The sequence below is a fragment of the Coturnix japonica genome, chromosome 15 (assembly GCF_054131305.1).
Source record: "Coturnix japonica strain WE chromosome 15, WE-NBRP24, whole genome shotgun sequence".
NCBI classification, from domain to species: Eukaryota; Metazoa; Chordata; class Aves; order Galliformes; family Phasianidae; genus Coturnix; species Coturnix japonica.
This window is the reverse complement of record NC_140677.1, coordinates 11,845,113-11,869,751: the sequence shown is the minus strand read 5'-3', so window position 1 is coordinate 11,869,751 and position 24,639 is coordinate 11,845,113. Positions and strand designations below refer to the sequence as shown.

The following is a 24,639-nucleotide window of genomic DNA, read 5'->3' as shown; positions in this document are numbered from 1 at the left end:
TTCACCCATCTCTGAACTGTTTTCCATTTCACAGGGATGGGGTTTCGGATGTATTTTTTTCTTCTATTTAAGAAGCAGTTACATCTGTATTCTTTCTTAATATAGAAATAAAATTTCGAGATGTACTTTGTATGTTTGGCAAACAACCCCTTCCCTGTTTTACCACGTAGTAAATTTAAAAATCAGCTCTGTTCATTGTTTTAACAAATCCTCTTCTGAAAGATAATTGAAACCACTTCCCAATATACAACCAAAGTTTTATTTTTATAGTCTATCTTCCATTATGGTATAATCCTTTCTTTTTTTAAAAAACAAAACAAAAAAAAATAAAAACAAAAAACAAAAAACCAGTGAAATATACAAATCACGCGAGACAGAAATATGTACATTAAATGTACAGAACAAAGGAAAGGACATAGAAGATTTACATATCTGAATGACAAGTAAAATATTTTACATTAAATAGTGTTTTAATAGCTAGGATCATGAGATTCAGTTCTGCTTGGACAGAAGTCAAAAAAAGGGACCAAGAGGTGACTCAGCAAACAAAAAAAATGATCAGTTTTTGTATAATGAAAACCAAAAGTGACATATTCAATGAATTAGTGCTTTATTTATTTATCTTACTTTAAAGATAGTCTTTGCAAACATCTGAAGATGAGGGGTAAATATGTCCTCGTACAATAAATTAAGAGCAATAAAGCGCCATTTAAGAAGCTGATAAATGATCAAGATGAACTTAATGATACAGCTTATAGGCTTGTGAAAAGTTAAGGCTTTAGTACAACTAGGCTAAAGTGAAAAATTTTCCTCACTTGGTATCTGCAAAACCAATTTCTTGAACTTCTTGCATGGGACCGAGCTGGAAAGAGGCATCTGAACCAGTGAGGAAACCCTGTGTAAACACACAGCACTGGTGGGAACATGGATTGTTCATGAAATAATTCCCATTTCAAAACTAAAAACCAAGGGCCAAATGCAGCACACTTTAGAGTTTTAAGGAGTTTCCTTTCAGTAACAATATAGCCCCTAAAAAGTAAGTGGAATAGAAGCAATCAGTGGACCGGTATCAATTCAAGTGCAGGGTGCTGCCTCTAGCAACAGCCCAGGACCATCCCAAGGCTGGGAAGAGGCTTACTTTGAATTATAAAAGCTTTTCAAAAATAATATATATTTTTTTAAAACACCAAAAACATCAGAATCATCGACTAACCTGAAGAGATCTGAAAAAGAAAATGGGTGGGATGAACTGCCCCTGTAATTTGAAGTTTTATTATTTCTTAACTCATTAAAATATATACGTACAAAAAGCTTTGAAATATCAGACACCAGCAGACCACAGTTTTCCCATATATATGCAACTGCTCAAGTACAGTCTGAGCAGTTGTAGTGTATATCTGCAATATATTATCTAAAGCATGTGTATTAAAGACATAGGATGATAAATTTGGTATTGCTGCAACATTTCCTTGAACTATAATAGCCGGTTAGTGTTATTAAAGTATGAAACTATTGTCTCCTCGAGTGAAAGCGTTCCCAAAAATCTGCAACAAAATAATAAAAATCAATCATTCCAAGAGTGGATATCTAATGATTTATCTTCTCTCATAAAATTAGAGGAGTTCTTTGTCAAGCTGTGTTTCGAAAGATAGCCAGCTATTACACCATTTTTAAGGCATTTTCAAATTTGAGGAATTCTGTTTTCAAAGGGCCTTCCAGGCTGGGAGGCTGCAGCTCGGCAAGCTCGGAGCTTCCCAGCCTGTGAGCACGCAGCCTCCCTCCCACCGGGCTGCCGTGCCCCGCGCAGCCGGCATCGCATTGGCTCTCGACACGCCGCTCTGTGAGATGAGATACTCCAACACCACAATTAGCTAATAAGGTCAATTTCTCCTTTGGGGAATATTTTGCTATTCATCGAGGCAGATTTTTTTCTGTATCTGTGTCTTTTTTGCTTTTTTGGTCTCGTTAGGTTCTGGAACCAAATTCAATGACTCAAGAATAGCGCAGTTGAAGCCTTTATGATTCTTTGCTCTTTACCCTCCAGTGACATCGCGTAATTATGCGACCGCATTCAGATATGCAACTGACACTGCACTTTGTGTTGAATATACCACCTCTTATTTACAGAGCCCCAGTTGTACTGAACAGCTTTCTGTACCCCATTCTGACAACTTCTAGCATCTGAAACCAGAAGTCATGGACAGGTCTGCATGTTCCTCACTTCCATAGGGATGGTTCTAACATCCCAAGCATGTTACATGGTTGCTCCGCCTACTGCATATGTATTATGCCCCATGGGACTTAATTAGAATATGTTGGATTTTCCTCTCGAGCTACTCTATTGTTTTCAAAAGTTTTTTTTGTGTTTTTTTTTTTTTTTTTTTTTTTACTTTGTAAAATAAATATTCTCAGGTTCTCCCCCATTATTGCCAAAATATAAGACGCACACAGTTCTGGGATGGACGTAGAGAGGGTTCCAGGCACTTCTCTTTGCAATCTTTATATTTTTCTTTTCCTTTATTTTTTTTTCTTTTTTTCCTTTTTCCTTCCTCTGCCCCCTTTCTATTTTTTTTTTCCTTTTTTTTTTCTTTTCTTTTGTTGTTTTTTTTTTTTTTCTTAAAAGAAGACAACAACTCATTGGACTCTATAAATAAAGCAGAAAAAGTCCTGTGGAAGGGGCAAGGGGCCAACACCCCTCGCAGGCAGGTGGCCTCAGTTCCTCCCACCTCGTCCGTCTCCTATTTGCACACAAACTGGTCCACGATCTCTGTGCACAACTTGCATTTCACGTAGCAGCACCAGTGGAACTTGCAGTGGCAGCGCTCTCGCTGCACCGTCTTGAACTGGTCATACCCCCGGCCACAGCACATTAGTTCACAGCCATCCATGCCCTCTGAGGTCTTATTGCAAAGGCGGCCCTGGGTGCCCAGAGACCCGGTGCTCTCATTGCGCATGCAGTAGTCAGGGCTGGGATCGATGTAGATCAGGTCATGGATGGTCGGTGCATTGAAGCGGCTGTTCATCTGCACCAGCTTGCCTCGGCTGTTGAGTTTCATGGCAGCAGCACTATCATATTTCTCCTTCAGAGCATCGCCTACCTTGCGGAAATCGGCAAGCTGAAGCCAACAGGTCTTCAGGCTACAGGAACCAGAGACACCGTGGCACTTACAGGCCACGTCAGCCAGGTTGTACACAGTCTGCAGAAGGCAGGGTGAAAAGCAAGAAGGAAGGTGAATGATTAGCATGGCTGTGGCAGCATTCATTCCCCTCTTTTACTACGCTCTAGCCCCTTCCCCTTTACACCTCACAACATTAACTCTAGCATTCTCCTCCCTGCTGCAATAGGGTAGAAGGGCAGAAAGCACACACACACACCACTCCTTGCATCCTGTTAACCCAGACAAGGGGGCATGGGAGGGTGGGGAGAGTTCTCTCCAGCCCCCTCCCTGCCTTCACCACATAGAAAGACAGCAACACACACACGCTGAGCAGACAGCAGCATCAGTCACACTGCATTCAAATTTTAGGAATTCTCTTTCGTGCCAGAGAAAGATTTCGCTGTTTCATTGAGAAATGTAAAACATCCCTTTATTTTCTATCCGAGTTACTTTCTCTATTGATCTCGGCTTGAGGCTGCAATTAGGGAAAGAGTTAAGATTCCGCTTGTTCCTGGCTCAGCTGCAGCCAATTGTCTACTCTTGGCTCAGCATCCTCCCCCTATCCCAAATACTGCTCTGCAAGAGAGACTTCGTCCAAGAAGAAACCCCCAAACACCTATGGGTGGAAGACAGAACTACACAGCAATATCCTCTTTACAAAGCTTTGGCAAGGAAATAGCAGTCATTTGCCCTGTACAAATAGAAATAAGAGTCGGTGTTGACACCAACCCAAAAATCCTGATGTCTGACACATTAGATGATACCATAGACAACTTCCACCCAGCAGTTGCAGAAAGTCTTAGTGCTGCCAAATGGCACCACAAAGATGAGGCTGAGGAAGGAGAAACTGCTAGAATCTCCATTAGCAACTGTGAATGTGCCATTTTTCTCCACAGTAATGGTAAATTGGCCTGTCCACTGCTTTCAGACACCCTCCTCTCACATTTAAATACTATTAATTTTCAATTATCTTTCATCCTTCTTCACCTTAGAACACAAGTGAAAAGACTCCAGCCAACTATGTCTGGCATGTCAAAGCTCTAGGAAAATAATGACTTTGGCTCTTCGTGTTCAGACTATTAAAAAAAGAAAAAGATTACACCCATTCATTTAAGGCATTTTCTGAGATTAAAGAAACCATAAAGACATGTTTAACCATAGAAGATCATGTTTTCTCATAATATGGAGAAGCTTTTCACATCTTCTCAAAGCAGGAAATAAAAAGCAGGAGTAACCCTGCAGCACCGTTCCAAACGAGAAACAACCCCTCAGCTCACACAGAACCGACTGGAAACACAAACCAATAAAACATGCAGTGAGTTGGGCACTGCCAGTGAACCAGTGTGGAAGGAAACACAGTGCACTGCAGTTCCAATGCTCCATGGGAAAGGCAATGAGGAACAACATGAATTCATATGCTCTCCACCCACCTATTCCTGCCTTTTCTATATTCTTGTCTTGAGCATCAGAACAGAGACAAGCCTTTGTGGCAGGTGACCACCCAACCTTCCCTAGAAGGGAAAGACAGAGGAACTTACTCTTCTCCCAGCCTCATTGTTGTGTAGGTTCATCATGATCCGGGCGCTCTCGTAGGAGCCTCTCTGGTAAACTCTCTCCCGTTCCCGGGCGTCAACAAACTCCTTGGCAAAGCGGTATCCGTACTCAATGTTGTCCCCACAGCCGCCCCACAGCCAGTCCCGGGGCAGGTCCTTGGGCCGCGCGGCCCGGCTGCAGCCACAAGAGGAGAGCTCGCCCTCTCGGCATGCTCGGCTCATGGCATTGACCACCCCGGCCGCGCTCACTGCGTAGGTGAACGCCGTCTCCCGGCTACCTGTGTGGAAAGAGGAGGTACATTACAGGAAGGCCTAGGTGTGCTGCCCCAGCCCATGCATTGCAAGGAGCCATCCAGGAGATTCCAACATTCATTCGCCTACCAGAGCATAAAGTAACCCTGAAACGTGCTCATTCAAAACAAAGAAAAACCCAAGTGAATCCTGTATCTCCAAAACCATGGGAGTGCACCAGGTGCTTATGAGTAGGGGCTGCTGCTCACTGGTGCCAGGAAGAGCGACATGGTGGAGCAGGCCGCCATCAGGCAGCAGCAGCCCTGCCTCCAGGGACACAAGGGCGTCAGGCTCCCAGCTCTCTGTAAAAAGAGACATGGCAAATGCAAATTTGAAAAAGTCTGGCTCCTAAATTACTGCTTCTCAAAGATGATTTATGCACTTCACCCACTAGTTCCAATTTATTTAAAGTTATAGCATTTTGCAAAGCTTCCTGCTAACAAAAGTAAATGTGTGGCAGAGTTGCACACTGCTCCTTGTCCTGTGCATGAGCTGAGCCCTTCTGCAGGGCACAACTGACACCCAACGCCAACCTGTGCTGCTCAGAGCCTCATGCTCCAGCTCCCCTGGATATAGGTAAGTGAGCGCAAGGACAATCACTTTTACAAATTACAGGGAAGAAAAAGCCTTGGCACAAGCGGGCTATGAAAGTTTTCTCTTCTATCCAAGACACTTAGGTGGAAATATAAACCTCATGATTCAAATGTCGGGAAGAAAAACGTACAATATCTACAATGCAAGGCATGGCCAAGTATCTCCCTCACAACGGTATCTAAACCTACCTTCATTTAGAGCCTGAATTCCCCTCTCTCTTTTCGAAGTATCCAACAAGTTCTGACTACATCTAGAAGGGCTTTCAAAAACCACACACAAAAAAAAAAAAAAAAGAAAGAAAGAAAGAAAAAAGAAAGAGGAAAAAAGAAGACAAACCACAGAACTTGCACCAGAAAACCCACTTGCAGCTTGCCTTTCATCTTAGCAAACAGCATCACAATGGATCTTTTCTAAGGATTCACAGAATGACTAAGAATAGACTAAATATAATCTTTTCGTTTTCCATTTTTGTAAGTTCTATTCCCAATCTTTGGCCTGATCAATAGATCAAGACTGTTTACAATCTTGCTTTTACAAGTTTCTCAGGGAACAACATGAGACTCTGTGAAGTTAAGCCTTTAAGAGGCTGCATTTTGGATGTATCATATGTATTCAGGCAGCAAAAAATTGAGGCAAAAACTGTTTGTACAAGGCCTACCATGCCAGGTCAAACCTAGTAGTAGCTTTTGAGCACTTCTGGAACATAAATAATTCACAATCTTGTCCATATTTAACATCAAGAAGACACCACACTCAGAGCAGCTTTGTTAATATAACAGCTGTCATCCACTGGATTAATTCTAGTAATAGATGCTGTTTTTAAATGGGAAAAATCAGAAGTCTTATGTTGGGAAAGATCAGATTTAAGGACGATGAGAAGCACTTTGCCCCCTACTTACAATGCTGTATTTTCCCAGACACCTGCCTGGGGAAGTACTTACATGAATTATGAGTGTAAAGGGTTACAGGAGTGGCCTTTTCAGTTAAAAAAGATTTGGCTTTATGTGCTGACTTACGCCTTGCTTTTACTGCAAACTATAACAGGGGGAACCTCATACAGATTTTAATGTTCCCGTTTGTTCTGTAACGCACATTTTTTGGATTAATTCCTTAAGCAAAATTTCCACTAGTTTTAGAGGAAAGAATCATGGTCTGCTTTGGACCACAGGACTCGCTTCTTCCTTTCCTTTTTATTCTTTTTCATGTTTAGTTAGCTCGTGCTTTCACATGATTAACTATGCTGTTTATTGCAGGATTTAAACCCACAAAGCTGGCTTTTTTTTTAACTAATATTCATTATTACCTTGGAGAGCATTTTAAAGAATTTACTCTTAGTGGGACACAGAAGGAAAGGCTGGGGTACAGAAAGGAGAGTTGCCCCCACCTTTCTCCCTCAAGCAAACTATACAGCAGCATCAAGTGCTGAAGGAGATATCCCCAGGCTGCAATCCAGCACTCCTTAAAGTCACTGACCCCAGGAACACAGGAAGGGTGATAATTCTATGTGGATGAGTTGCTCTGAATTTTATTTATTTATATATATATTTTTTAAGTCTTTAGGCACAACTGTGCTTTCCTTTACTGTCAAACCTGTCTTCTCCCACAGCCTAGCATTTCTCTCTATTGTAGCCATGGCAAGGAAACACACATTCCAAACACGTCCGAGTCCCTTCTCTCCCATATATATAAAATATAGAAATGGAACTGTTCAACATACACACTCTGTAGGAAGCCACCCACAGAGCAAGGAGCTGAGCCATACACTTGATATCAATAAGTCTGTGAGAACAGAACAGGTTTTTTTGTTGTTGTTTTTTATACCTGACCATAAGACACAAAATGTTCTTTGTCCTGTATCTGAAAAGCATTCAGCATGAATAGCCCAGACTCCAGCACACCAAGCTGGGGGGAGGACACAGCTCTTTCCCCTCACATTAGCACTTCGCTGTTCTGCAGCCCCAGCGCTGCCAGCCCCAGGCTCAGGAGATGGCAGCAAGGACCGTGCCTGACCTGGGGCCATCAGACATGGAGAGCAGTGAAGAACAAAAGCCCTGAAGCTGCAGTTCAATAAGCCACAGAGTGAGTTTCCAAACCCAGCGCTGGGTTTATTTGTACAGCTTTAGCTAACTTTGCCAGATAAATCCTGGAAGAAAGACTGTCCATTTATGAGCAGTGGTAATTACCGCACTGTCAGTCAGTGCTCTGCTCAGGCGTTCCGTGCACAACAGCAACAGACTGAGCCCCGATGACAAAACCCTCCCAGACTACATGCACCACAACCTTCTCGCATTGGTGAGAGCGAGGAAGAGCTGACAGCCCTCGACAAGCCAGCGTAAGGCAGGCGGAGTTAAATTGGATCAGGCTTGAAAAGTGCCCATTTTTCCTTCCACTCAGAGACCAGCAGTTGGTCATTACAGAAGGTCAGCATGAAATAATACCACTGGCACCGACAACACCTTTCTTGTTCTCCATGAATACACTCTTTAGGATCTTTAACTCTTGAATACGGCTATTAACCTTGCTTCCATCTGCAATTAGAATAAGTGGCTTAATTACATGATAAATTGCTGTGTAGACATCAGCTAATACAGTCATATCCAGGAGAAGGGTGCGGCAAAGTTATTTAACTTGAAAGAAACCACCTCTAAATAGATCCATCATACTCAGGGAGGGCAGAAACTCCTATTTCAGAGACAGACACCACAACCCACGGGCCCAATCCCGCACATTTCTTCACACCAGCAGTCCCCTTGAGCTCATTTTCACTTGCTTGAATAACAAATAAGGGCTGAGGGACAAAGGCCCAATTTTCAAACAGATTATTTAACTGGCAATTGTTGGCTTATTAGAACAGAAAAAGTTTCCTTTCACGTTTCATATGCTTACAGATCTTTCCTCAGGTTGGGCCAAAAGGAAATACTCCATGGGAGGTGTTAATACTGTGCTTGGAGAAAGCCTCGAGAAGGTTGTACATCTGAAACCAGCTGGCCCAATTAGATACTTGTGCGTAATAGATTGCTTTTATTTATCTCTAAATAAAAACACTTCCTAAAAAATTAGGGAACAAACGTGAATTGGTGGTATTCCTTCAATCCTTACTGGAGTTACCCTATTCACAAATGAAGTCAGCTTGGATCTGATTTCAAAACCTTACGCAGGTAAAAAGCAACGCTGGGCTTGTCAGCACACTCATCACTAAACAGAAGCTCCCATTCGTCACTCAGAAAAACTGAGCTTTCCCAGTTGCTGCACAGTATCTGACATCTGACATGGGAATGTCAGAGGAAGGTTCCACCATGGACCCAGTTTGGTAGCACCAGCTAAATTTTTGCCATGACTATTAAAATACGCAGTGGTCCTTAAACAACAGGACAAGCAGGCAGCACGTGAGCAATGGAGAAACACATTTCGAAGACAACATCATGGGGAAAGGGCTGGGTGTCCAACAAATCATGGTAAGATTTTCATAGGAATCTGTCCCTCCTACCATTTTTGTGCTTACAACAAACACAACCTGTACGGACAGCCACATGTTCGGCCCCGATAGAACTGATTTCATACAGATTAACCCGCTACATTATTTTTAGCACAAATCTAACTTTGTCACAAAGAGAAAGACGTTATCATGTCTGGAAATAAGTAAGCAGGAATAGCCTATAGACACTAATAGACAGAGCAGCAATTCTCAGTTAACCTCCAGACCAAGAGCAATTTACTACGCAGCCACTAGCTCTGGAACTAAGCATGGACATCTTTCATTTTACAAGATACTGCTGGTTTTAATTCTCTTCATTTGCTTTCTTTTTTCTTTTTTTTTTTCCTTTTCCTTTTCCTTTTGTCTCAGGTTTTCTGAACGGACATTTCAAGGCTCCATTTTCCTTCCTAATGTATTTCCATATGCAGATGTGTATTCCTACTTTGCTTTCCAAAAGACATGGCTGGACAGTGGTGGGAAATCACCTCCGGCTAAAAATAATTCAACTCCTTTGCCAACTTTAAAAAACACTTGGTTGTATACAGTACACAGTAAGAACCTGGCAAGAGCTTCAAATGCAGAACATTATGAGGCATACATATCCTTAGACAAGAGTTTAATCATAAAGATGTTGCTTCCTACCTATCTGCATGACTCTGCCAAAAACAGAGTTGTTGTCCACAGTGCTGCAGTTCCATCTTCTGTGTCTGAACTGATACTGGCATTCCTTAATGCCGGTCTTTGCACCCTCTCCAATGAATTGCATATGGTCCTGATACAACTGGCAGAGTTTCTTCTGTCCTTGGGAAAGCCCTGCTAGCTGGCTACATAGTGGCTGGGCTCCTATTATATATACCTCTGACATCTGCACAGGGTTCATGGGGTTCATAGGGTTCATCCCTAAAGACCTGTGTAAAGGAAGATTTGGGTTAATAAAGAGAAAACAAAACAAAAAGTCTATAAATCCCAAACCAAACTTGATCTTATATATAAATATCGAGTCTGTGACTCCTCGTTGTTGCTAGCAGGTGAGGAGAAAAAAATTACATAAACATGAAACTTTTACTTTAGAGACAGTATAAAACAGAGCTAATGAGTTCCCACCCATGTAGCTCTCACCACAGATTATGGACTGAAATAAGACTCGTATCCAGGCAATCTTTCTCTAACTTAAATGGACGCAGGGAAAATAGCAGAAGACCCAAACAACGGCAAGGCTGAAAAATGCATAAAGCAAAAAATATATATATGAAAAAAGCAGAAGAAAAAACCCAGACCTCATTTCATATGAACACACATTTTAGATGCAAGTCTGGATTTCTGTCTGCTCAACCAGAAGCAGGGAAACCTTTCAAAAGGCAGAAGTTCGGATCTTGTCCCATACCGCTTCCAGCTCCTTCCCAACGCACACATGAGCACAGAGGGAAGTATCAGCATTGTAAACAAAATCAACTTCATCCTCTAAATTCTTTAAGTGCTCCTCAGGAGCACTTACACAATACGTTTTAGTTAGAAAGTGCCCATTCATCCCAAAAGGACTGACGGAAGGAGCAGAGAACGCTTATTCCAATGACTCCCCACACCGTATGTGGTTGAGAAATAGTTAAGTTGCCAAAGCAGAAACATAAAATGTTCTTCTTTGCAACAAAATATACTTATAAACATTTAAGCTGCAGAAAAATTCGAACTTAAATTCTAATTTCATAGAGGTTCTTGTGGGTAATTCCGTCCTTTCTCTCACATATACAAAACGTCTCATCTGAGGGAGCTGAAGCAACTCTCGTAGAAGAGATGCAATTCTACAAATATAAGGATGATGAAATCCATAGAGAATCTAGAGCATTCTAAAGACTGAATTTTGCAGCACAGGCTGCTATACAACTGCTCTTGCTTCAGAAACACATCCATTTTCCAGCACAGCACACCCCAACACGGCTCCCGACAGACCCTTCATGCAGTACTCCCCCAGAAACAAAGTACACACGAAGCACACAGAAGTTCCATCAAGCAAAACTTTGCTCCCCCTTTTATAAGCACGCAGACACGAGATGCTTACCACCAAGAGCTGGCTTCTATTACAACCTGGGTACAAGAGGAGAAGATGGCCAGAGCCACTACGAGGTACTGAGCAGCCATTGTGCTGCCAACTGTCCCCAGAGCACCTCCTTGGATTAATACTGCAGTGGATTTCTAGAGGGGGGAGAAAAAAAGATCAGATTGTTTATTGCTTCTCAGACCATTTTCGAGCATTCAAGTTTAAACAACGGAAGTACCCGGGCCCCTTTTAACTCGACGCTGCCTCCGCGCTGCCCTTCTCCCCGCCGCGGCGCTGCTGCCGGACGGGGCCACCCCGCGCCCCCACCCCCGGACACCGCCTTCCCGGGGCGGCCGCACCGCTCCGCACCCCGCCGGGGCGGGACGGGACGGGAACGGCGGACCCCAGCCCAGCCCTCCCCGCCACCCCGGGGCTATCAGCACCCCACGGGCCGCGCTTTACCCCATTGCTCCTCGCTCCCGAGCCAGCGCCGCGGACACGGAGCGCTCCCGATCGGCGAAACGCAGCTTCAGGTTTGCAAAGCGAGCTCGGGGGTGCCGGACACGGCCCTCCCCCACCGACTGGGGAAGGAGCTGCCCGCACCCCTAAGCCATCCGGCTGCAGCCTCCGCTCCCCGAGCTCGGCGCTGGCAGCGCGGTGACAGCCCCGACGGCGGCAGCGGGTCCGGTCGGTGCCCGCAGCTCCGAGCAGCGAGTAGGCTGCTGGCCTGAAAGACCAACGCTTCCCCCGACAGGTCCCGCAGATCCGTCTGCGTCCTCACGCGGGACTCTTTAACTCACTAACCAGTGCCATTCACGGGTCTGGCTTTTTTTTTTTTTTTTTTTTTTTTTTTTCCTTCCCTCCCCTTGGAAGGAGGAAAAAAAAAAGACATTTCGACACTTGGGGGCTCCCTATTCATTCTTAAAAAGCCCTCAATGTCGAAACCAAGGTGTTCTTAACCCTAATTTCTGTTTGCAAAGGGCCGGGAGAAGAGGACCGATCGCAACCACGAGAGCGACAGAACGCGGCGGGACCATCCGCATCACCCTGGAGCCCTTCGCCGGGCGAACCGTGCCTGGCTGGGTCCATCCTACGGGACTCAGCCCCGACAGAGCGGCCCGCTCCTCGCTACGTTCCGGAGGGGACGAGGCTCGGGAGAGGTGCGAAAACCACATAACGAGCAAGGGACGGGGCTGAGTACTCTGTGTTGGGAGCTCTCTACGGCCCGCGAACACCAAGGGGGTGGGTTTGGGAGTTATTTCTTTGCATCCACGAGTTCTTCACATAACAACGCTAAAGAAACACCGAGGAGCTTCCCGAGACTGAGAACTTTGGAGACGCGGAACCCCAGCGGGACCTCAACCCGATGCTGCCGGGCTGCGAGCCCAAAGCCTCGTACCTCCCTACTGCGTTCCGGAGGTCCGGTGCCCCCCGCAGCTCCCGACCCGCAGCGCTGTTGTTTCGCTCCCGACAGGGGGCGGCCTCGGCCTCTGCAGCCCCCGGGGGGCGCCGGGCGGCCGCTCCCCTCCGACGGCACCTCCCGCTGCCCCCAGCGCTCTTTTCGCCCTACAGGAGCGGGAGGAGGCACCTGCGCCAGGAGGTTCGGCCCCGTTGCACGGAGCGGCTGACAGGCTGCCGTCACCAACATAAAAGGGGAATAAAAAAAAGAAGAAGGAAAAAAAAGGGGGGGGGGGGGAGGTTGGGGGCGAGAAAGAAAGGAGAAAAAAAAAAGGTTCGCCGGCAGCACGGCGGGATTGGCCATCGGGAGCGCGAGGCACCGTTTTCAACTTTGTAGGGCCCCGGAGATCGGGTTGTGGTATTTAATGCACCCCATGCGGAGCTCGCGCTCGTTGCCGAGATGAAGGGGGCGGCTTTACGCCTGTGATCGTGTTTTACACGGGGCGTCTGGAAAGCCGTGAGGGCATCTGGAGCGACGGCAGCGCTGCTACCTGCGGGCGGGCGGCACCGAGACCGCGGCTCCGGAGAGAGGGGGCGGCCGGAGACTGTCCGCGGGGGGCGGCCGCCTCGGAGCGCCGTGAGCGGGACCGGGGAGCCCCCGGGGAGGACGCGCACCTCCAGCCCCCGCGGCCCGAGGGGGCGTCGGGGCTCGGTCCGCTTGAACTCTGGGTGACCCACCGAGTTAGCATACAATTGCCAACGACAAACAAACAAACAAGGAAAAGGATCTCCAACATGGAGTCCTCGCAGCGCCGAGGGGACCCCGAGGAGCCGCGATCCTGCGCTCTGCCCCAGGCGGGACCCTCTGCAGATGCAGAGTGATAATCTCCAGAAACTTAGAATAAAGTTAAAGGGGGGCGGAGGAGGAGGGGGGGCTGACTCCGGGTCCTCAGCTGGCCCCCAGCCAGCGTTCCTTAAAGGCACAGGCACCGGAGCGTCGGCGCCGGGCTCCTCTACAGCGATCCTCCGATGGGAAGTTGGGGAAGTTCGGGGCGATGTCTTTAACACCGCCGGGATGGGGTACCGGGTGCGCAGCCACCGGCGGCGCCGCGTGGAAAAAAAGAAAAAGAAAAAAGAAAAAAGAAAGAAAAAAGGAAAAGAAAAAGGATAAAAAAAAGAAAAAGAATAGAGAAAGAAAAGAAAGAAGCTTTTTCCAGGAGGGGGGGTTGGGGGGGGAGGGAGGGGGTGCGCCCCGCACAGGGAACCCGCGGAGCCGCCCGGCAACGCGCCCGACTCACCTCCATGGCGCGGGATCAGCGAGCGGCGGCAGCGCTGTAATCCAAGCGGAGCTGAGGGGGAAAGGGCGAGGCGAGATCCGATCCTGGCGGGCGGGAGCCGGGCGCTCTCCTCCGGCTGCCGGGGGAGCACGGGGGCCCGCAGGGCTGGCGGGGGGCGGCGGACGACGAGCGGGTCCGACTGCGGAGCGGGGCACCGACGCAGCCTTCTTTCCAAGGTCCATCAGCAATCGCAGTAATTAGGGCTTTCCACCACCAGAAGAAGGAGGCAAAAAAAAAAAAAAAAAAAAAAAAAAAAGAAAAGAACCCCCCCCTCCTAAAAAAAAAAAAAAAAAAAGCCAACCCAACACACACACACACACACGCACACAGCGCCCGTGGGCGTGATTGTGCGGAAGCAAATAAAAATCTTCACAAGCGGCAGCGAAAGCGCCGCGGGCGACGATCCGTGCCGGCAGCCCGAGCCCAGGTGGGGCCGCCGTGGGGTCTCCGCGCTCCCGGCCCCGGCGGCTCCGCGCCCACCGGGCGGGGTGATGGGGTGGGGGGGGGGGGGCGAGAGGAGCCGAGCCGCGCTCCCTGCACGCCACTCCGCACCGCTCCGCTCGTTTCAGAGGCCGGGCGGCTCGGAGTGGGGCGTCCGCGGCTGCAGAGCGTTCCTCGGGCTGCCTCCCTCCATTTTACACGGAGAAGAAAAAAAAAAAAAAAAAACAGGAAAAAAAAAATTAAATTAAAAAAATCCCAACAACAACAACAGCCGAAAGTTTCTGCAGAACCGGGGGAGGGGGCCCTTGTGCACGCGTGTGTCTGTCTTAGGGGCGACTGCTCCTGCACGGCGAGTAGGGGCAGGGGGAGGGGAGAAGTCCGGGGCTTCAGGAGCGGCGGCGTCGGTTCCCCCAATCCATCGCGGCGCCGGGTAGTGAGGGACGCTCGGAGCGAGTGGGGCTGCAGGCGGCCCCGTGCTGCGCTGCTCTGCCTGCTTCCCCACGGCTCTCTCCCTCGCTGCTCTTCGCTCCACTGCTTAAAACTGTTTAGAAAAAAAAAAAAAAAAAAAAAAAAAAAAGAAAGAAAAGAAAAAAAAAAAAAAGAAAAGAAGAAGAAAAAAAGTTGGAAAGCCAACGGCAGCTGAAAAACTTTGTGCGGAGCGCATGCGCTCGGATCCGACCTATTACAGACTGGGCTGCATTTTAAAGCTGTACGGCAGCGAGCGGACCCTGCTGCAGTCCCGGGGCGGATTGGGGGCGGTGGGGGGGGGAGCAGCACTGAGCGGCCCGGAGTGGGCACCGTGCGGTAGCGCTGAGTGCTGTGTCCGTGGGTTTCCCCCCCGGGCCGGGTGGGCGCTGCGTGCCCCGTACCACGGTCCTTTCGTCGGTCCCCACGGGGCTCCCCACGTGCGGACGATGCGTGGAGCACATGGCCGGGCCGGGGGGGGCCTGTGGTGTCGGTGTAATGTGTGATACAACATCGCGTATCGCGAGTGCAGTTCGCCAAACGCTGGAGGACGGAACGGGCTCGACGTTGTGGGTTCCTCCTTCCCCAGCGTCTTTTTCCGCTGTAAATTTGGCAGGTTGTTGACAAAGCTGTTCGGGTTCAATCACGCACGGCCCAATGAGAGCTGAAGGCGACGAGGGCTCCGCGGCCCCTTTGTACTTCAGAGCGCTTTCACCGCTTAGCAGCTCTCGGCCAGAACTTTTGCCTTGCGCCCGAGCCCGACCAGGGGGAGGAAGGGGACGTTATCATAGCAGCGCTGGGAAACCCCAATAGGCAGCGAGAACGGCCCCGCTATCGATAAATGAGTTCACTCCTTTATCCATTGCAGTGCAGAATCCCTGGTGGGATCCAGGGGTGGAGGAGGGGGAGTGGGGGGAACGGCGCAGCCCCGCACCGCGCTGTTCCCCCGCCGCGGTGCAGCCTTCCAGGTACACACCATCCCCGAGCAAAGCCCCCTCCACTCGCCATCCCTGGTTCCTGCCTGCCCGCAGCCCCGCACTGCGGCTCCATTCAGTGCCCGGTGCGGGAAGTCGCCCCGCAGGGTATCCCAGGTTTGATCCTAGGGTAAATGAGGTGCGGCACGGGGCTCCCGGAGTGGGAGGTGGGTGTATAAGGGGAGGGGGAGATAAAGGGGTTTGTTGCTGTGGGGAAGGCCAACCTTAGTTTTATGCCTGGTAAATAATATTTTATTGCCTTTGGTTTACTGTGGCATTTCAATTATCCCCTTTAGGAGTCTGCAGACTGCGTGGGTTAAAGGTCATTTCTCAAATCACTAGAATTAGGAAAGAATAGCAGAAATCTGGAAAGAGGGGAGGAGCCGTGCTGTAAAACAGGAAAGATCGCCTGAAATCAGCTAATAAAGAGCCTCGAGCTGTTCACCGTGTGCTTGTATTACTGAGCGATGTTCAGCATCGGGTCATGGCATAATGCTGTAGGCTCAGCAGGCGCTCCTGGGTGCTGCTGTACACAGCAATAGGACTGGGGAACGAATAAATCATGGGCACATTTTCAAACCGTGGCTCACAGAAGTGGAAATAAAGGGCAGAAATCCAAACATCCTGCAAGGCTTGAAGAATTTTAATTTCTCCTTGCTATTTAAACCAGCTGGGTGAAGCTAGAGGGGGCCGGAGGGAGGAGTGCTGACGTTACAGGCATTGGTGCTGCCCGGGCTGTGGGTTTGTGGGGTTGCTGGTTGTGGAGCACAGTGATTAATGGGATAGTTGTGTCATGTGCCTACTGCCAACATCTTGAGCATTTTCACAAGGAAAAAAATAAAATAGAACTTAAATAATAACAATCTCCACACCCCAGGATGTTCAGTAATATAATAGGAAGTGCAAAGGTGTTGGTGAATATCCAAACAGCAGAACCACAGATGAGCAGTGCAGCTGGTTAGAGGGATGGAGGTCTGCCATAGTTCTGGTGTCTCAGCAGTTCTCTGTAAGACAAAAATGAGTTATTTCCAGTATCTCAGATGGGTTTCTGCCATTTTCTTATTCTGCAGAATAATGCACTTTAAGTACGGGCTGCTGCACCAGAGCACTGTGTGCATGTCATGTGTTCATCACAATGCTGCTGTGTGATTTCTGACTTTTCATGTTCACCGATGGCAAACAACCAGTCAGAGGCTGATGGCACATCGCTCCGTCATGAAGAACCTGTAGGGAAGCAGAGCCCTCTGAGAAAGAAGATCTCTTTAGGTTTTTATACCATTTGTATAAATGATATAGGAAATACCACACATTGCCCTGAAACCCTGTGAAGGCATAACCCTCCTGCAGCTGCTTTGGGGTTGCTGCACGTGTGTATGGTTTTGGGGTGAGGGCCATGCACAACACCAGAGACCATTTGACAAAAGCAAACATGCCCTGCTGCTCTGAGCACCTCACATGCTCTCTGCCCACCACCTGGGGACACCTACCCTGGCCATCACTTTTAATTTTTAAGCTTCAAGTGACATAGATGTAACTACCTTGAAATAGTATGTTTGTTTTCCTAAGCCTATTTGCTTTCCTAAATCATGCAATTGCTTTCTTCTACAGACCACTCTGTTGTGAAAAAAAAGGGCTAAACTGCAAAAGTGCACAGGTGTGTTTAGTCAGGGGGGAAAAACAGATCTGAGCGGTTTATTATGAAGATGGGAGCTAACGAAAGGCTCTGGAAGCAGGTTGCCCACAGATGCCACTGTTAGTGGGCATGGGGACCGTCAGGTCATGTGCAGGGTGGTCCAAAGGCACCTTCTGCTGCACATTGGTGCCTCGCAGTAACATCGGCTGCTGTTTGCTGGGCAGTTTCTGTATTCATATGGAAATGGGAGATTCTGGCAATCTACTCTGAAATAATAAGGCTGCAGAAGGTAGTCTAGGATCACAGAATCATAGAATCATTTAAGTTGGAAAGAAACTTTAAAGACAGACACCGAAGGGCTCACTCATGCTCCAGCAGCATTTGCTGCTCTCTTGTCCACCCTGCCCCATCCCCTCACGCTGTGCCATATGAGCTTGAGGTCTTTATCTCAGGATACCTCTCCCGTCCACATCGCAGCCATCCCCCTCCTGCCACCATGTGTCATTGGAATGTTTCAAGTAGCGAGTCTGGTTTACTTAAAGAATAGTGCTTTTAGAGGAATAATACTTTGCTTTGTTTCCATTAGGACCTTAAAAAAAAAGAACGTTTATGGGAGGAAAAATAAACAATCCCACCACCACTCCTTAACAACAGAGTACTTTCCCTCTCCTAATGCTACCAACCCCTTCATTCACTGAGGCCAAAGGCACCTCCCATAAACTCTGGAGGGCTCTTACACATTTCTTCTGAGTGGCCCGAGCCCACCTCTACCCAGCACACACATAAAGGTGCACACAGAGTTTGTTCTCCAGAGATGACCACGAAGGGAGTTCTGCTATGCCAGCTCTGCACCACCACAAGGCATTGCTGTCAGATTTTACTGTTAGTAAACCAGCAGACCACAAGCAGGCAGAAATGTGGAAGAGGAAGAGAGAACAGTGTATTATGGGCACCTCATGAGCATGGACCAGTGTGACGGCCACTCCTGACATGGTCACATCCATGTGCATGGGGCTGCATGACACCTGAGCCACACTGCTCCCCAGGGAGGATTAGCCAAGGATTATCCAAGCAGGACAACTGCAGGATTTAGGATCCCCAAAGTCTACATAGCTCAAGGAGGAATGTAGGTGGATGCTGTCTGGTGCTCTGACCTCAAATATTTCTGAGCACATCTTCAAATCTGTGCACACAGACATATCATCAGTAAGGTGTGTTTAAGAGTGAGAGGAGGGAGCCTGGTTAGAGCTTATATGACACTTATCTATCTTAAAGACTGCTTAGATAATTCATCATTTCCTTAGAACTAAAGACATGTCATGAGAGCTAAGCCAATGTATATTTGCCTGTGACTGCTTAGAGCCAATACAATCCTGAGCTTAGCTATCAGTCTATGCACCCTGAACAACATATCCGATAAATTTAACCCTGTCTTTCCAGCTCCACAATAGTCTGTGAATGGATTCTTACCAGTTATTTGTAATAATATTGTGTAACAACTCATTTTAAGGAGACATCTAAGGTCTAGATTAACTTTTAACTTTTCATTTTCATTATTTAATTTGGTTCTTTCTGACTTGCTCTGGTGGTACTCTCGTCTCTACGTTTTCATTGAATGATTAAGGTCTCATTTCAGACCTACATTGTTTTCCTCAGTTTAAACAGAAATTGTGAAAACTTTTGGCAACTGATGGTGTGAATGTTTGCCCACAGTGACTAACACAAGGTTACACTGGCAGTGCAGCCATGGGACCAGGCTGAGTACCCCCATGGGCGATGAGACTCTATACAGGGTCAGTGAGTCAGACTTGGCACTTAGGGCAAGTGCTTCCCTTGCTAAAAACACTAACTCAGCTCTGAAGAATTGGAAGTTAATTTTTCATTGACTTCCTTTAATTAATTAATCCTTCCTTTTGCTATGTAAGGTCCTAAAGAAATACTGTCACCTTTTGAGGAGTGATCAGACAAAAAATATTCATGGTGTAACTTTGAAAGAAGCAAGGACTGTGGTGGTTGGAAGCATGCCATGCTTCAGGCAGTGCCCACCAATGAAGCAGATGGGGGCTGTTGCAGCGAGGGCTCTGATGCTCTCCAGCCTACCTGCATTTGAGTAGAAAAGTCCATACGGTGTACGTGTATGCTTCTTGTTCTGGTTCTTCATTTAAAAGCGGAGAAAAAGCATCCAAGCACTTTTATCGTGGTATTGGAGATAGTCTTCTTTATAATGTTACAGGACAATGTCAGCCTTTTTGTCAAATAGATGTATTTTTGCTTCTGGGAGAGCATGACAGGTATTCATTACTGCCCAGTATGCTTCTTTGAACAGCTGTAGTAATTGCCCAGCCCTGACTCGCTGGCATCTTTCCTGGTCACAGCATTTCTTCCATCCAAGCAGGCTGGAATAACCTATAATTCAAAGCACAGTGGTGACTCTATGATATCACTTTTAACAAAGCAGACAAGCAAAGGAATGGCTACAGAGGTAGCCACTTAATTGCACAGTAATAGTCATCACACTTTATCTAATTGTCTTTATTATGGGTTGCCAGTTTAGCAACTTTTTATTTAAGCAGCTGTTGTGCTAATATCTTCATAAACCACTTCCTTCTAGAACATCTGAATCACTGAGTAGCTTACCCAGTGCAGAGGTGGAGGTACTGACCTGCGGCTTGAAGTGAACTCTGTAGGAAAACAGAATCTCATTCATTTCTGCAGGGCTTTATGCAGAACATTTATTGTGCTTTCCTGACCAGCCACATGTGTTTCCATGGAATGACAGAAATGCCGGAGGCTAATATTCCATCTACTTTTTAAGCAAAAGTGCATTTCCATGCATTTCCATCATCCTGTGACTTTTATTTTTATTTTTTATTTTTTAACAATACTACCATGAGTGTTGTATTATCATGAGTAGAATCCATGAGGATTTCAGAGAAATATGCTCAATTTATTTCCATGGAAACCAGTAGCATTTATTCCCTATCCCACAGCACCAATTTGTGTTCCTTAGAAAAATCTTCCCAAGTTTATCCTCTTCGTCAAAAAAGTGCTTTAGTTACAAATCCCAGCTTGATTCCCTAGGTAGGAAAAAAGGAATATAGATTATATTTTTTGAAAGTCACTTAAATAGTTAAATGTGCGATGCAGCAAGGCTTTTTACCACTAAGTATGTAGAGTGGTTCTTTTCAATATATTGGACTTAATACTTGCCATTTGTAGTGGATTGGATGTTGACAGTCCTGTCCCTGAGACTAGAATAGATGTGAGGGGAGTATTCCTTGTCTGAAATACAACTTGAGCAGCATTTTATTATACTATGACCCTGTGACTATACAATCAGGAGGGACTCCTGGGGTTTATTTCAGCTGATTATGGAACACAGAGCAGAATATAGCCAGTGACCTCTGTAAATGATCACATATTTGACTTTTGGATAAGAAGTCATCTAGTCATAAATGATTTATCTAAAAGATTCTATCTGATCTGAGACTAAGCTTCAGTCAGCTGTATTAGCAAAGCATGTAACAATTCATAAATTTCACATGCTGTACTACTTTAGAAAATATATTTACATTTTATATTCTTTACATATATCTGGACTGCATTTTGAAAGCTAACTCAAAGTGAAGTCAGATTTTTAAAATATTTGTTAAAAAGCTCTTCCTAAAAATCTGTTATTCATTTTATGATGATGCCCAGTATATACTAAGAACTGGTAAGCTTGTCTGCGTAGCATAATTACAAAACTGTACTTCAATGCGGCACTAGAGGGAAGCGTCCTTTCCATCTTAATTCCTGTAGCACAAGGGGGATGTGCATAACATCAAAACTACCGTCTCTTCAATGGCAGCTTGTTTTTAACATGGCTTAAGGAAGGACCTTTCAAATGCTTTGGATATGCAAATAGGAAACAAAATCACAAAATACAACCATCTGATTTTATAAAGTTGTCCCATTCTCCTGGTGCTTGACCTTCATGAAAGTACTCTGCTATTACTCACTCGGGCACCATTCTTTTCCTACGAATTACTCAATTCAAACATCTCATTTGCTTTATTTTCAGGCTACAGTTTACTGTCTTTGTCACTGAGTAATCAAAAGGCTTCTCAGAAGAGGCCGTGGTGCCAAGGTCCAACAGATCATCTTCAGAGAATGCCTTTTCTTTCCAATTTTTCATTCATCACCCTGAGTTTAATAAACATGCAGGACCAAACATCTCACAGTCTGTGAGGGGAAAAATAATTATTGAGCCAAAGTGAATAGGAAAGTGAGCTCTTCAGCACCGTCACTTCTAAAGAATCTATTTCAAAATGCCTGATTTGCCCAGTTCCCTGGGATACTCATGATGGCAGCCTAAATTTGTTAGGAAAATACCCCAAGGTTTCTGTATTTCAGCCTCCATTCTCAAAGATGCTGATTCCTTTCAAATAATAACACAGCAAGCGTTGGAAGGAGAGCATCATCACACAGTGTTGCAAAACACAGGATAATCCACACCTGAAACATGTTTAATTTCAGACATTATTACCTTATGTGCCCCTTCTGTGTTGAGTGAAGTCCTCAGCACACCTCTGGAGAAGGGGGCAAAGCAGCTGAAGAGTCACGGATCCCTTCAAAAAAGTTTTCAAAGACTGCATATGGCACTTCCCCATGAGGGAATTTAAAGATCAAAATGTGAAAAGCACAGTTAAGAAGTAGAAAAAACAGACTGGTATGTCCCTATGACTGTAATGGAGGAACAGACTGAGTAGCAGCAAAATGTTAACGGAATAATTCCCTGAGAGTATGTATGTAAAGAGCAGGTGTGGAGAAGGACTAGGAAGGTGTAGTTATGATTGTGAGTGGTTGCGTTAACCCAAAAAGGATTTATAATTGATTTCAGGACTTAAGTCCTGTACAAATTTTACTCACGTGAGTAGTTGCATTCTTCTTTAAGTTATCTGGCTGGTTATAGCAAAAAAAATACCAGGCACTGATATCCCTTGTTGACTCACGAAGGATGATATTCTGTGAGGAATTCCTCCTGACTTCAGCAGCATCACTTATGGAAACAGAGTGCTACAGCTCTCTCTGCTTTTATATTCCTTAACCATTTTAAAGACACTGGTCACATCCCTAAACATTCTCTGTATTGTTACTGGGTAACTATATTGATTGCAACATGCTTCACAGAGGAAGGAAGATTGTGAGGTACTTTGGTTAATTTAGCTGTAAATTGCACTAACTGCTGGTAATCTGAAAGAAAATTTAAGAATACCTGCATAATGCAAAGGTCTGATGAAGAGGCTTCCACCAGAATATTCTTGTTCTTTAACCAAGAACAAATTCCTTATCATACGAGCTGGACAGGTCTTTTCCTGCAGTTTTCAGACCTTGATGTTTTATTGACCCAGCTTCTTGCTTCAGACTTGAGCTCATGTTCGTCGAGGAAGTACAAGTGGTAATTATGCAGGTCTTTCCTTACCTGTCATAGGCAACATTCACAAGGGAGATTTACAGCCTCCAGCTTTCAGATATGGAGACTGGTTCTCTTACTCCAGTGAGAATAATGCTGACATGGTGAGTGGAATCAGAATTGGAACAAATCCTCTAGAAACTAGCTACCTGGACAGCTGCTCTGGGAGTCTGTCAATATATTTTCCCTCTTCTTTTTCCTTTAATAACCCCAGCTGAAAGGTCGGTCAAAAGTTGCTTTGTTTTAGAAAACAGACTCAGATATAATTCATTTTACTCCCTGAGGCAATAGCAAATTTATCTATAGCAATAGCAAACTAGCCTACAGACTGAAAGATACTTATTCAATTGTAACAAATACCATGAGATAAGTGAACATAAAGTAGAGACACTATAATGAGAGTCTGTGTTAAGAGTAGGTAGAGTGCTGACCTAGAAACACAGTCAGGACAACTATAAACAAAATAGATTGTAAATGAACTTCTGCAGTGAAACCTAAGATCTATTTTCTTATCACAAAGCATTCAAAAAGTCAGGCTGTTGGTTCATCTGAATTACATTTAGCTCAAATTTTGATAGATAGAGGAAATGGTTTGGCCCCATGCTCCTATAAACATACACATATGCCTCCAGAGAGAAGGAAATGGGGTACAATCAGAAACCCACTGTAAGTCAATAGTCTTTCAGTTCACTTCAGTAAACTTTGGGCCAGTTCCTTAATGCACACCGTTATCATGGCTGACAACAATCCTGCCTTCACACTCTTGATTGGTCTCAGAGAAGGTTCAGAGGGTGGGAGAGCTGTGCATGAGGAAGATGGCTGGTCTGGAATGACTGTGCTTCTGTGACCTTTAGTGGATTGTAATAGGGATCTTTTTCATTTAAACAAAACATAACAACTGTAAGAGCTCCAGGGCAGATCTGTGTTCTCTTTTGGCCTGTGTTAACCTCTAACCAAAATCTGGCCATTTAAAAGAATGTTCTTCAGCTGTTTTTCTTTATTTTTAGAAATTTAAAATGGAATATAAAGCTCATAATAAAATGCATATGAGGACACAAATAATGGACTCAAGAACTATGTTAGGAATTACCAGACATATAGGTCTTCATTAACTAGGCTGTTCTTCTTGTGAAATTTTCTTCTATGCATGTTGTTGTTCACAATATTATTTATTTCTATGGTAACCAGAGCAGCAAATACAGCAATATTAGACAATGATATTAATATTAATAATAATAAGGCCTTATTGCAAAATAAGTCCACTAAGAGCCAAAACAGAGGTGTTTAGATGATGGTGTAATTTGCTATAATAACTGTTTTGCTGCATATTTGGCGAGGCCAGGATAACTCATTTACAAGGAATGCATTTGTCCAAAATACATTCAAATAAAAAATAGTTATCATGCTGCATTATCATGCACTCTCATAGATATTTCCTTCCTATAGATTTTCCCACGACAAGAAGACTTCTCGCTGAACTCAGGTTAACTGCAGACTGGTGGTTATTTCTCTTGTGCAGCCTTTCGAAAGTCGGTTAGGTGATGTGGAGCCACACATCATCAGTCCTTTGCTATCTGGAGTTATCTAACTTCCTCACACAGCCTCCCACTCGCCTCTCTGCTGTCTGCTCCATCTGGAGGGAGCTGGCTGCTATCCTCCAGCTCGGCTCCAAGAGCGCAAGGCAGCCAGCAGTTGCCAGAACATCTGCTGTCTCCTGGCTTCTCTTGGGTGAATACCCAAAGCACGGCCTTTCTAAAGTTGGACAGTCATCTCCACTTGAAACTGGACGAGTTCAAAGTTCTTGGATTTGTCCTGAGATTTGTAGCTACA

At 45.7% G+C, this 24,639-nt stretch overlaps 1 protein-coding gene across 3 annotated transcripts; it reads right to left on the bottom strand.

The window, feature by feature from the left end:
* Positions 1-245: 245 nt before the first annotated feature.
* WNT5A (Wnt family member 5A) lies at positions 246-14,036 on the bottom strand. 3 transcript variants are annotated; one of them, XM_015875431.3, is made up of 5 exons: positions 13,803-14,036; positions 11,128-11,261; positions 9,714-9,979; positions 4,697-4,989; positions 246-3,197 (listed from the first exon to the last, which is right to left on the bottom strand). In XM_015875431.3, exons 1-5 carry the CDS (start codon positions 13,806-13,808, stop codon positions 2,739-2,741), a joined length of 1,158 nt encoding a protein of 385 aa, XP_015730917.1. In that variant the 5' UTR covers positions 13,809-14,036; the 3' UTR covers positions 246-2,738. The 3 variants fall into 3 exon arrangements, with proteins under 3 accessions (XP_015730917.1, XP_015730920.1, XP_015730918.1); XM_015875434.3 differs by lacking the exon at positions 13,803-14,036 and adding an exon at positions 11,569-11,929; XM_015875432.3 differs by lacking the exon at positions 13,803-14,036 and adding an exon at positions 11,345-11,426.
* Between the last annotated feature and the right edge of the window lie 10,603 nt (positions 14,037-24,639).

Excerpts from the sequence above, each read along its gene's own strand:
- WNT5A (XM_015875431.3), bottom strand. Across the intron at positions 9,980-11,127 it reads ATAGAAGCCAGCTCTTGGTG|GTCTTTAGGGATGAACCCTA; the intron begins GTAAGCATCTCG and ends TCCTTTACACAG. Across the intron at positions 4,990-9,713 it reads TGGCAGAGTCATGCAGATAG|GTAGCCGGGAGACGGCGTTC; the intron begins GTAGGAAGCAAC and ends CTTTCCACACAG.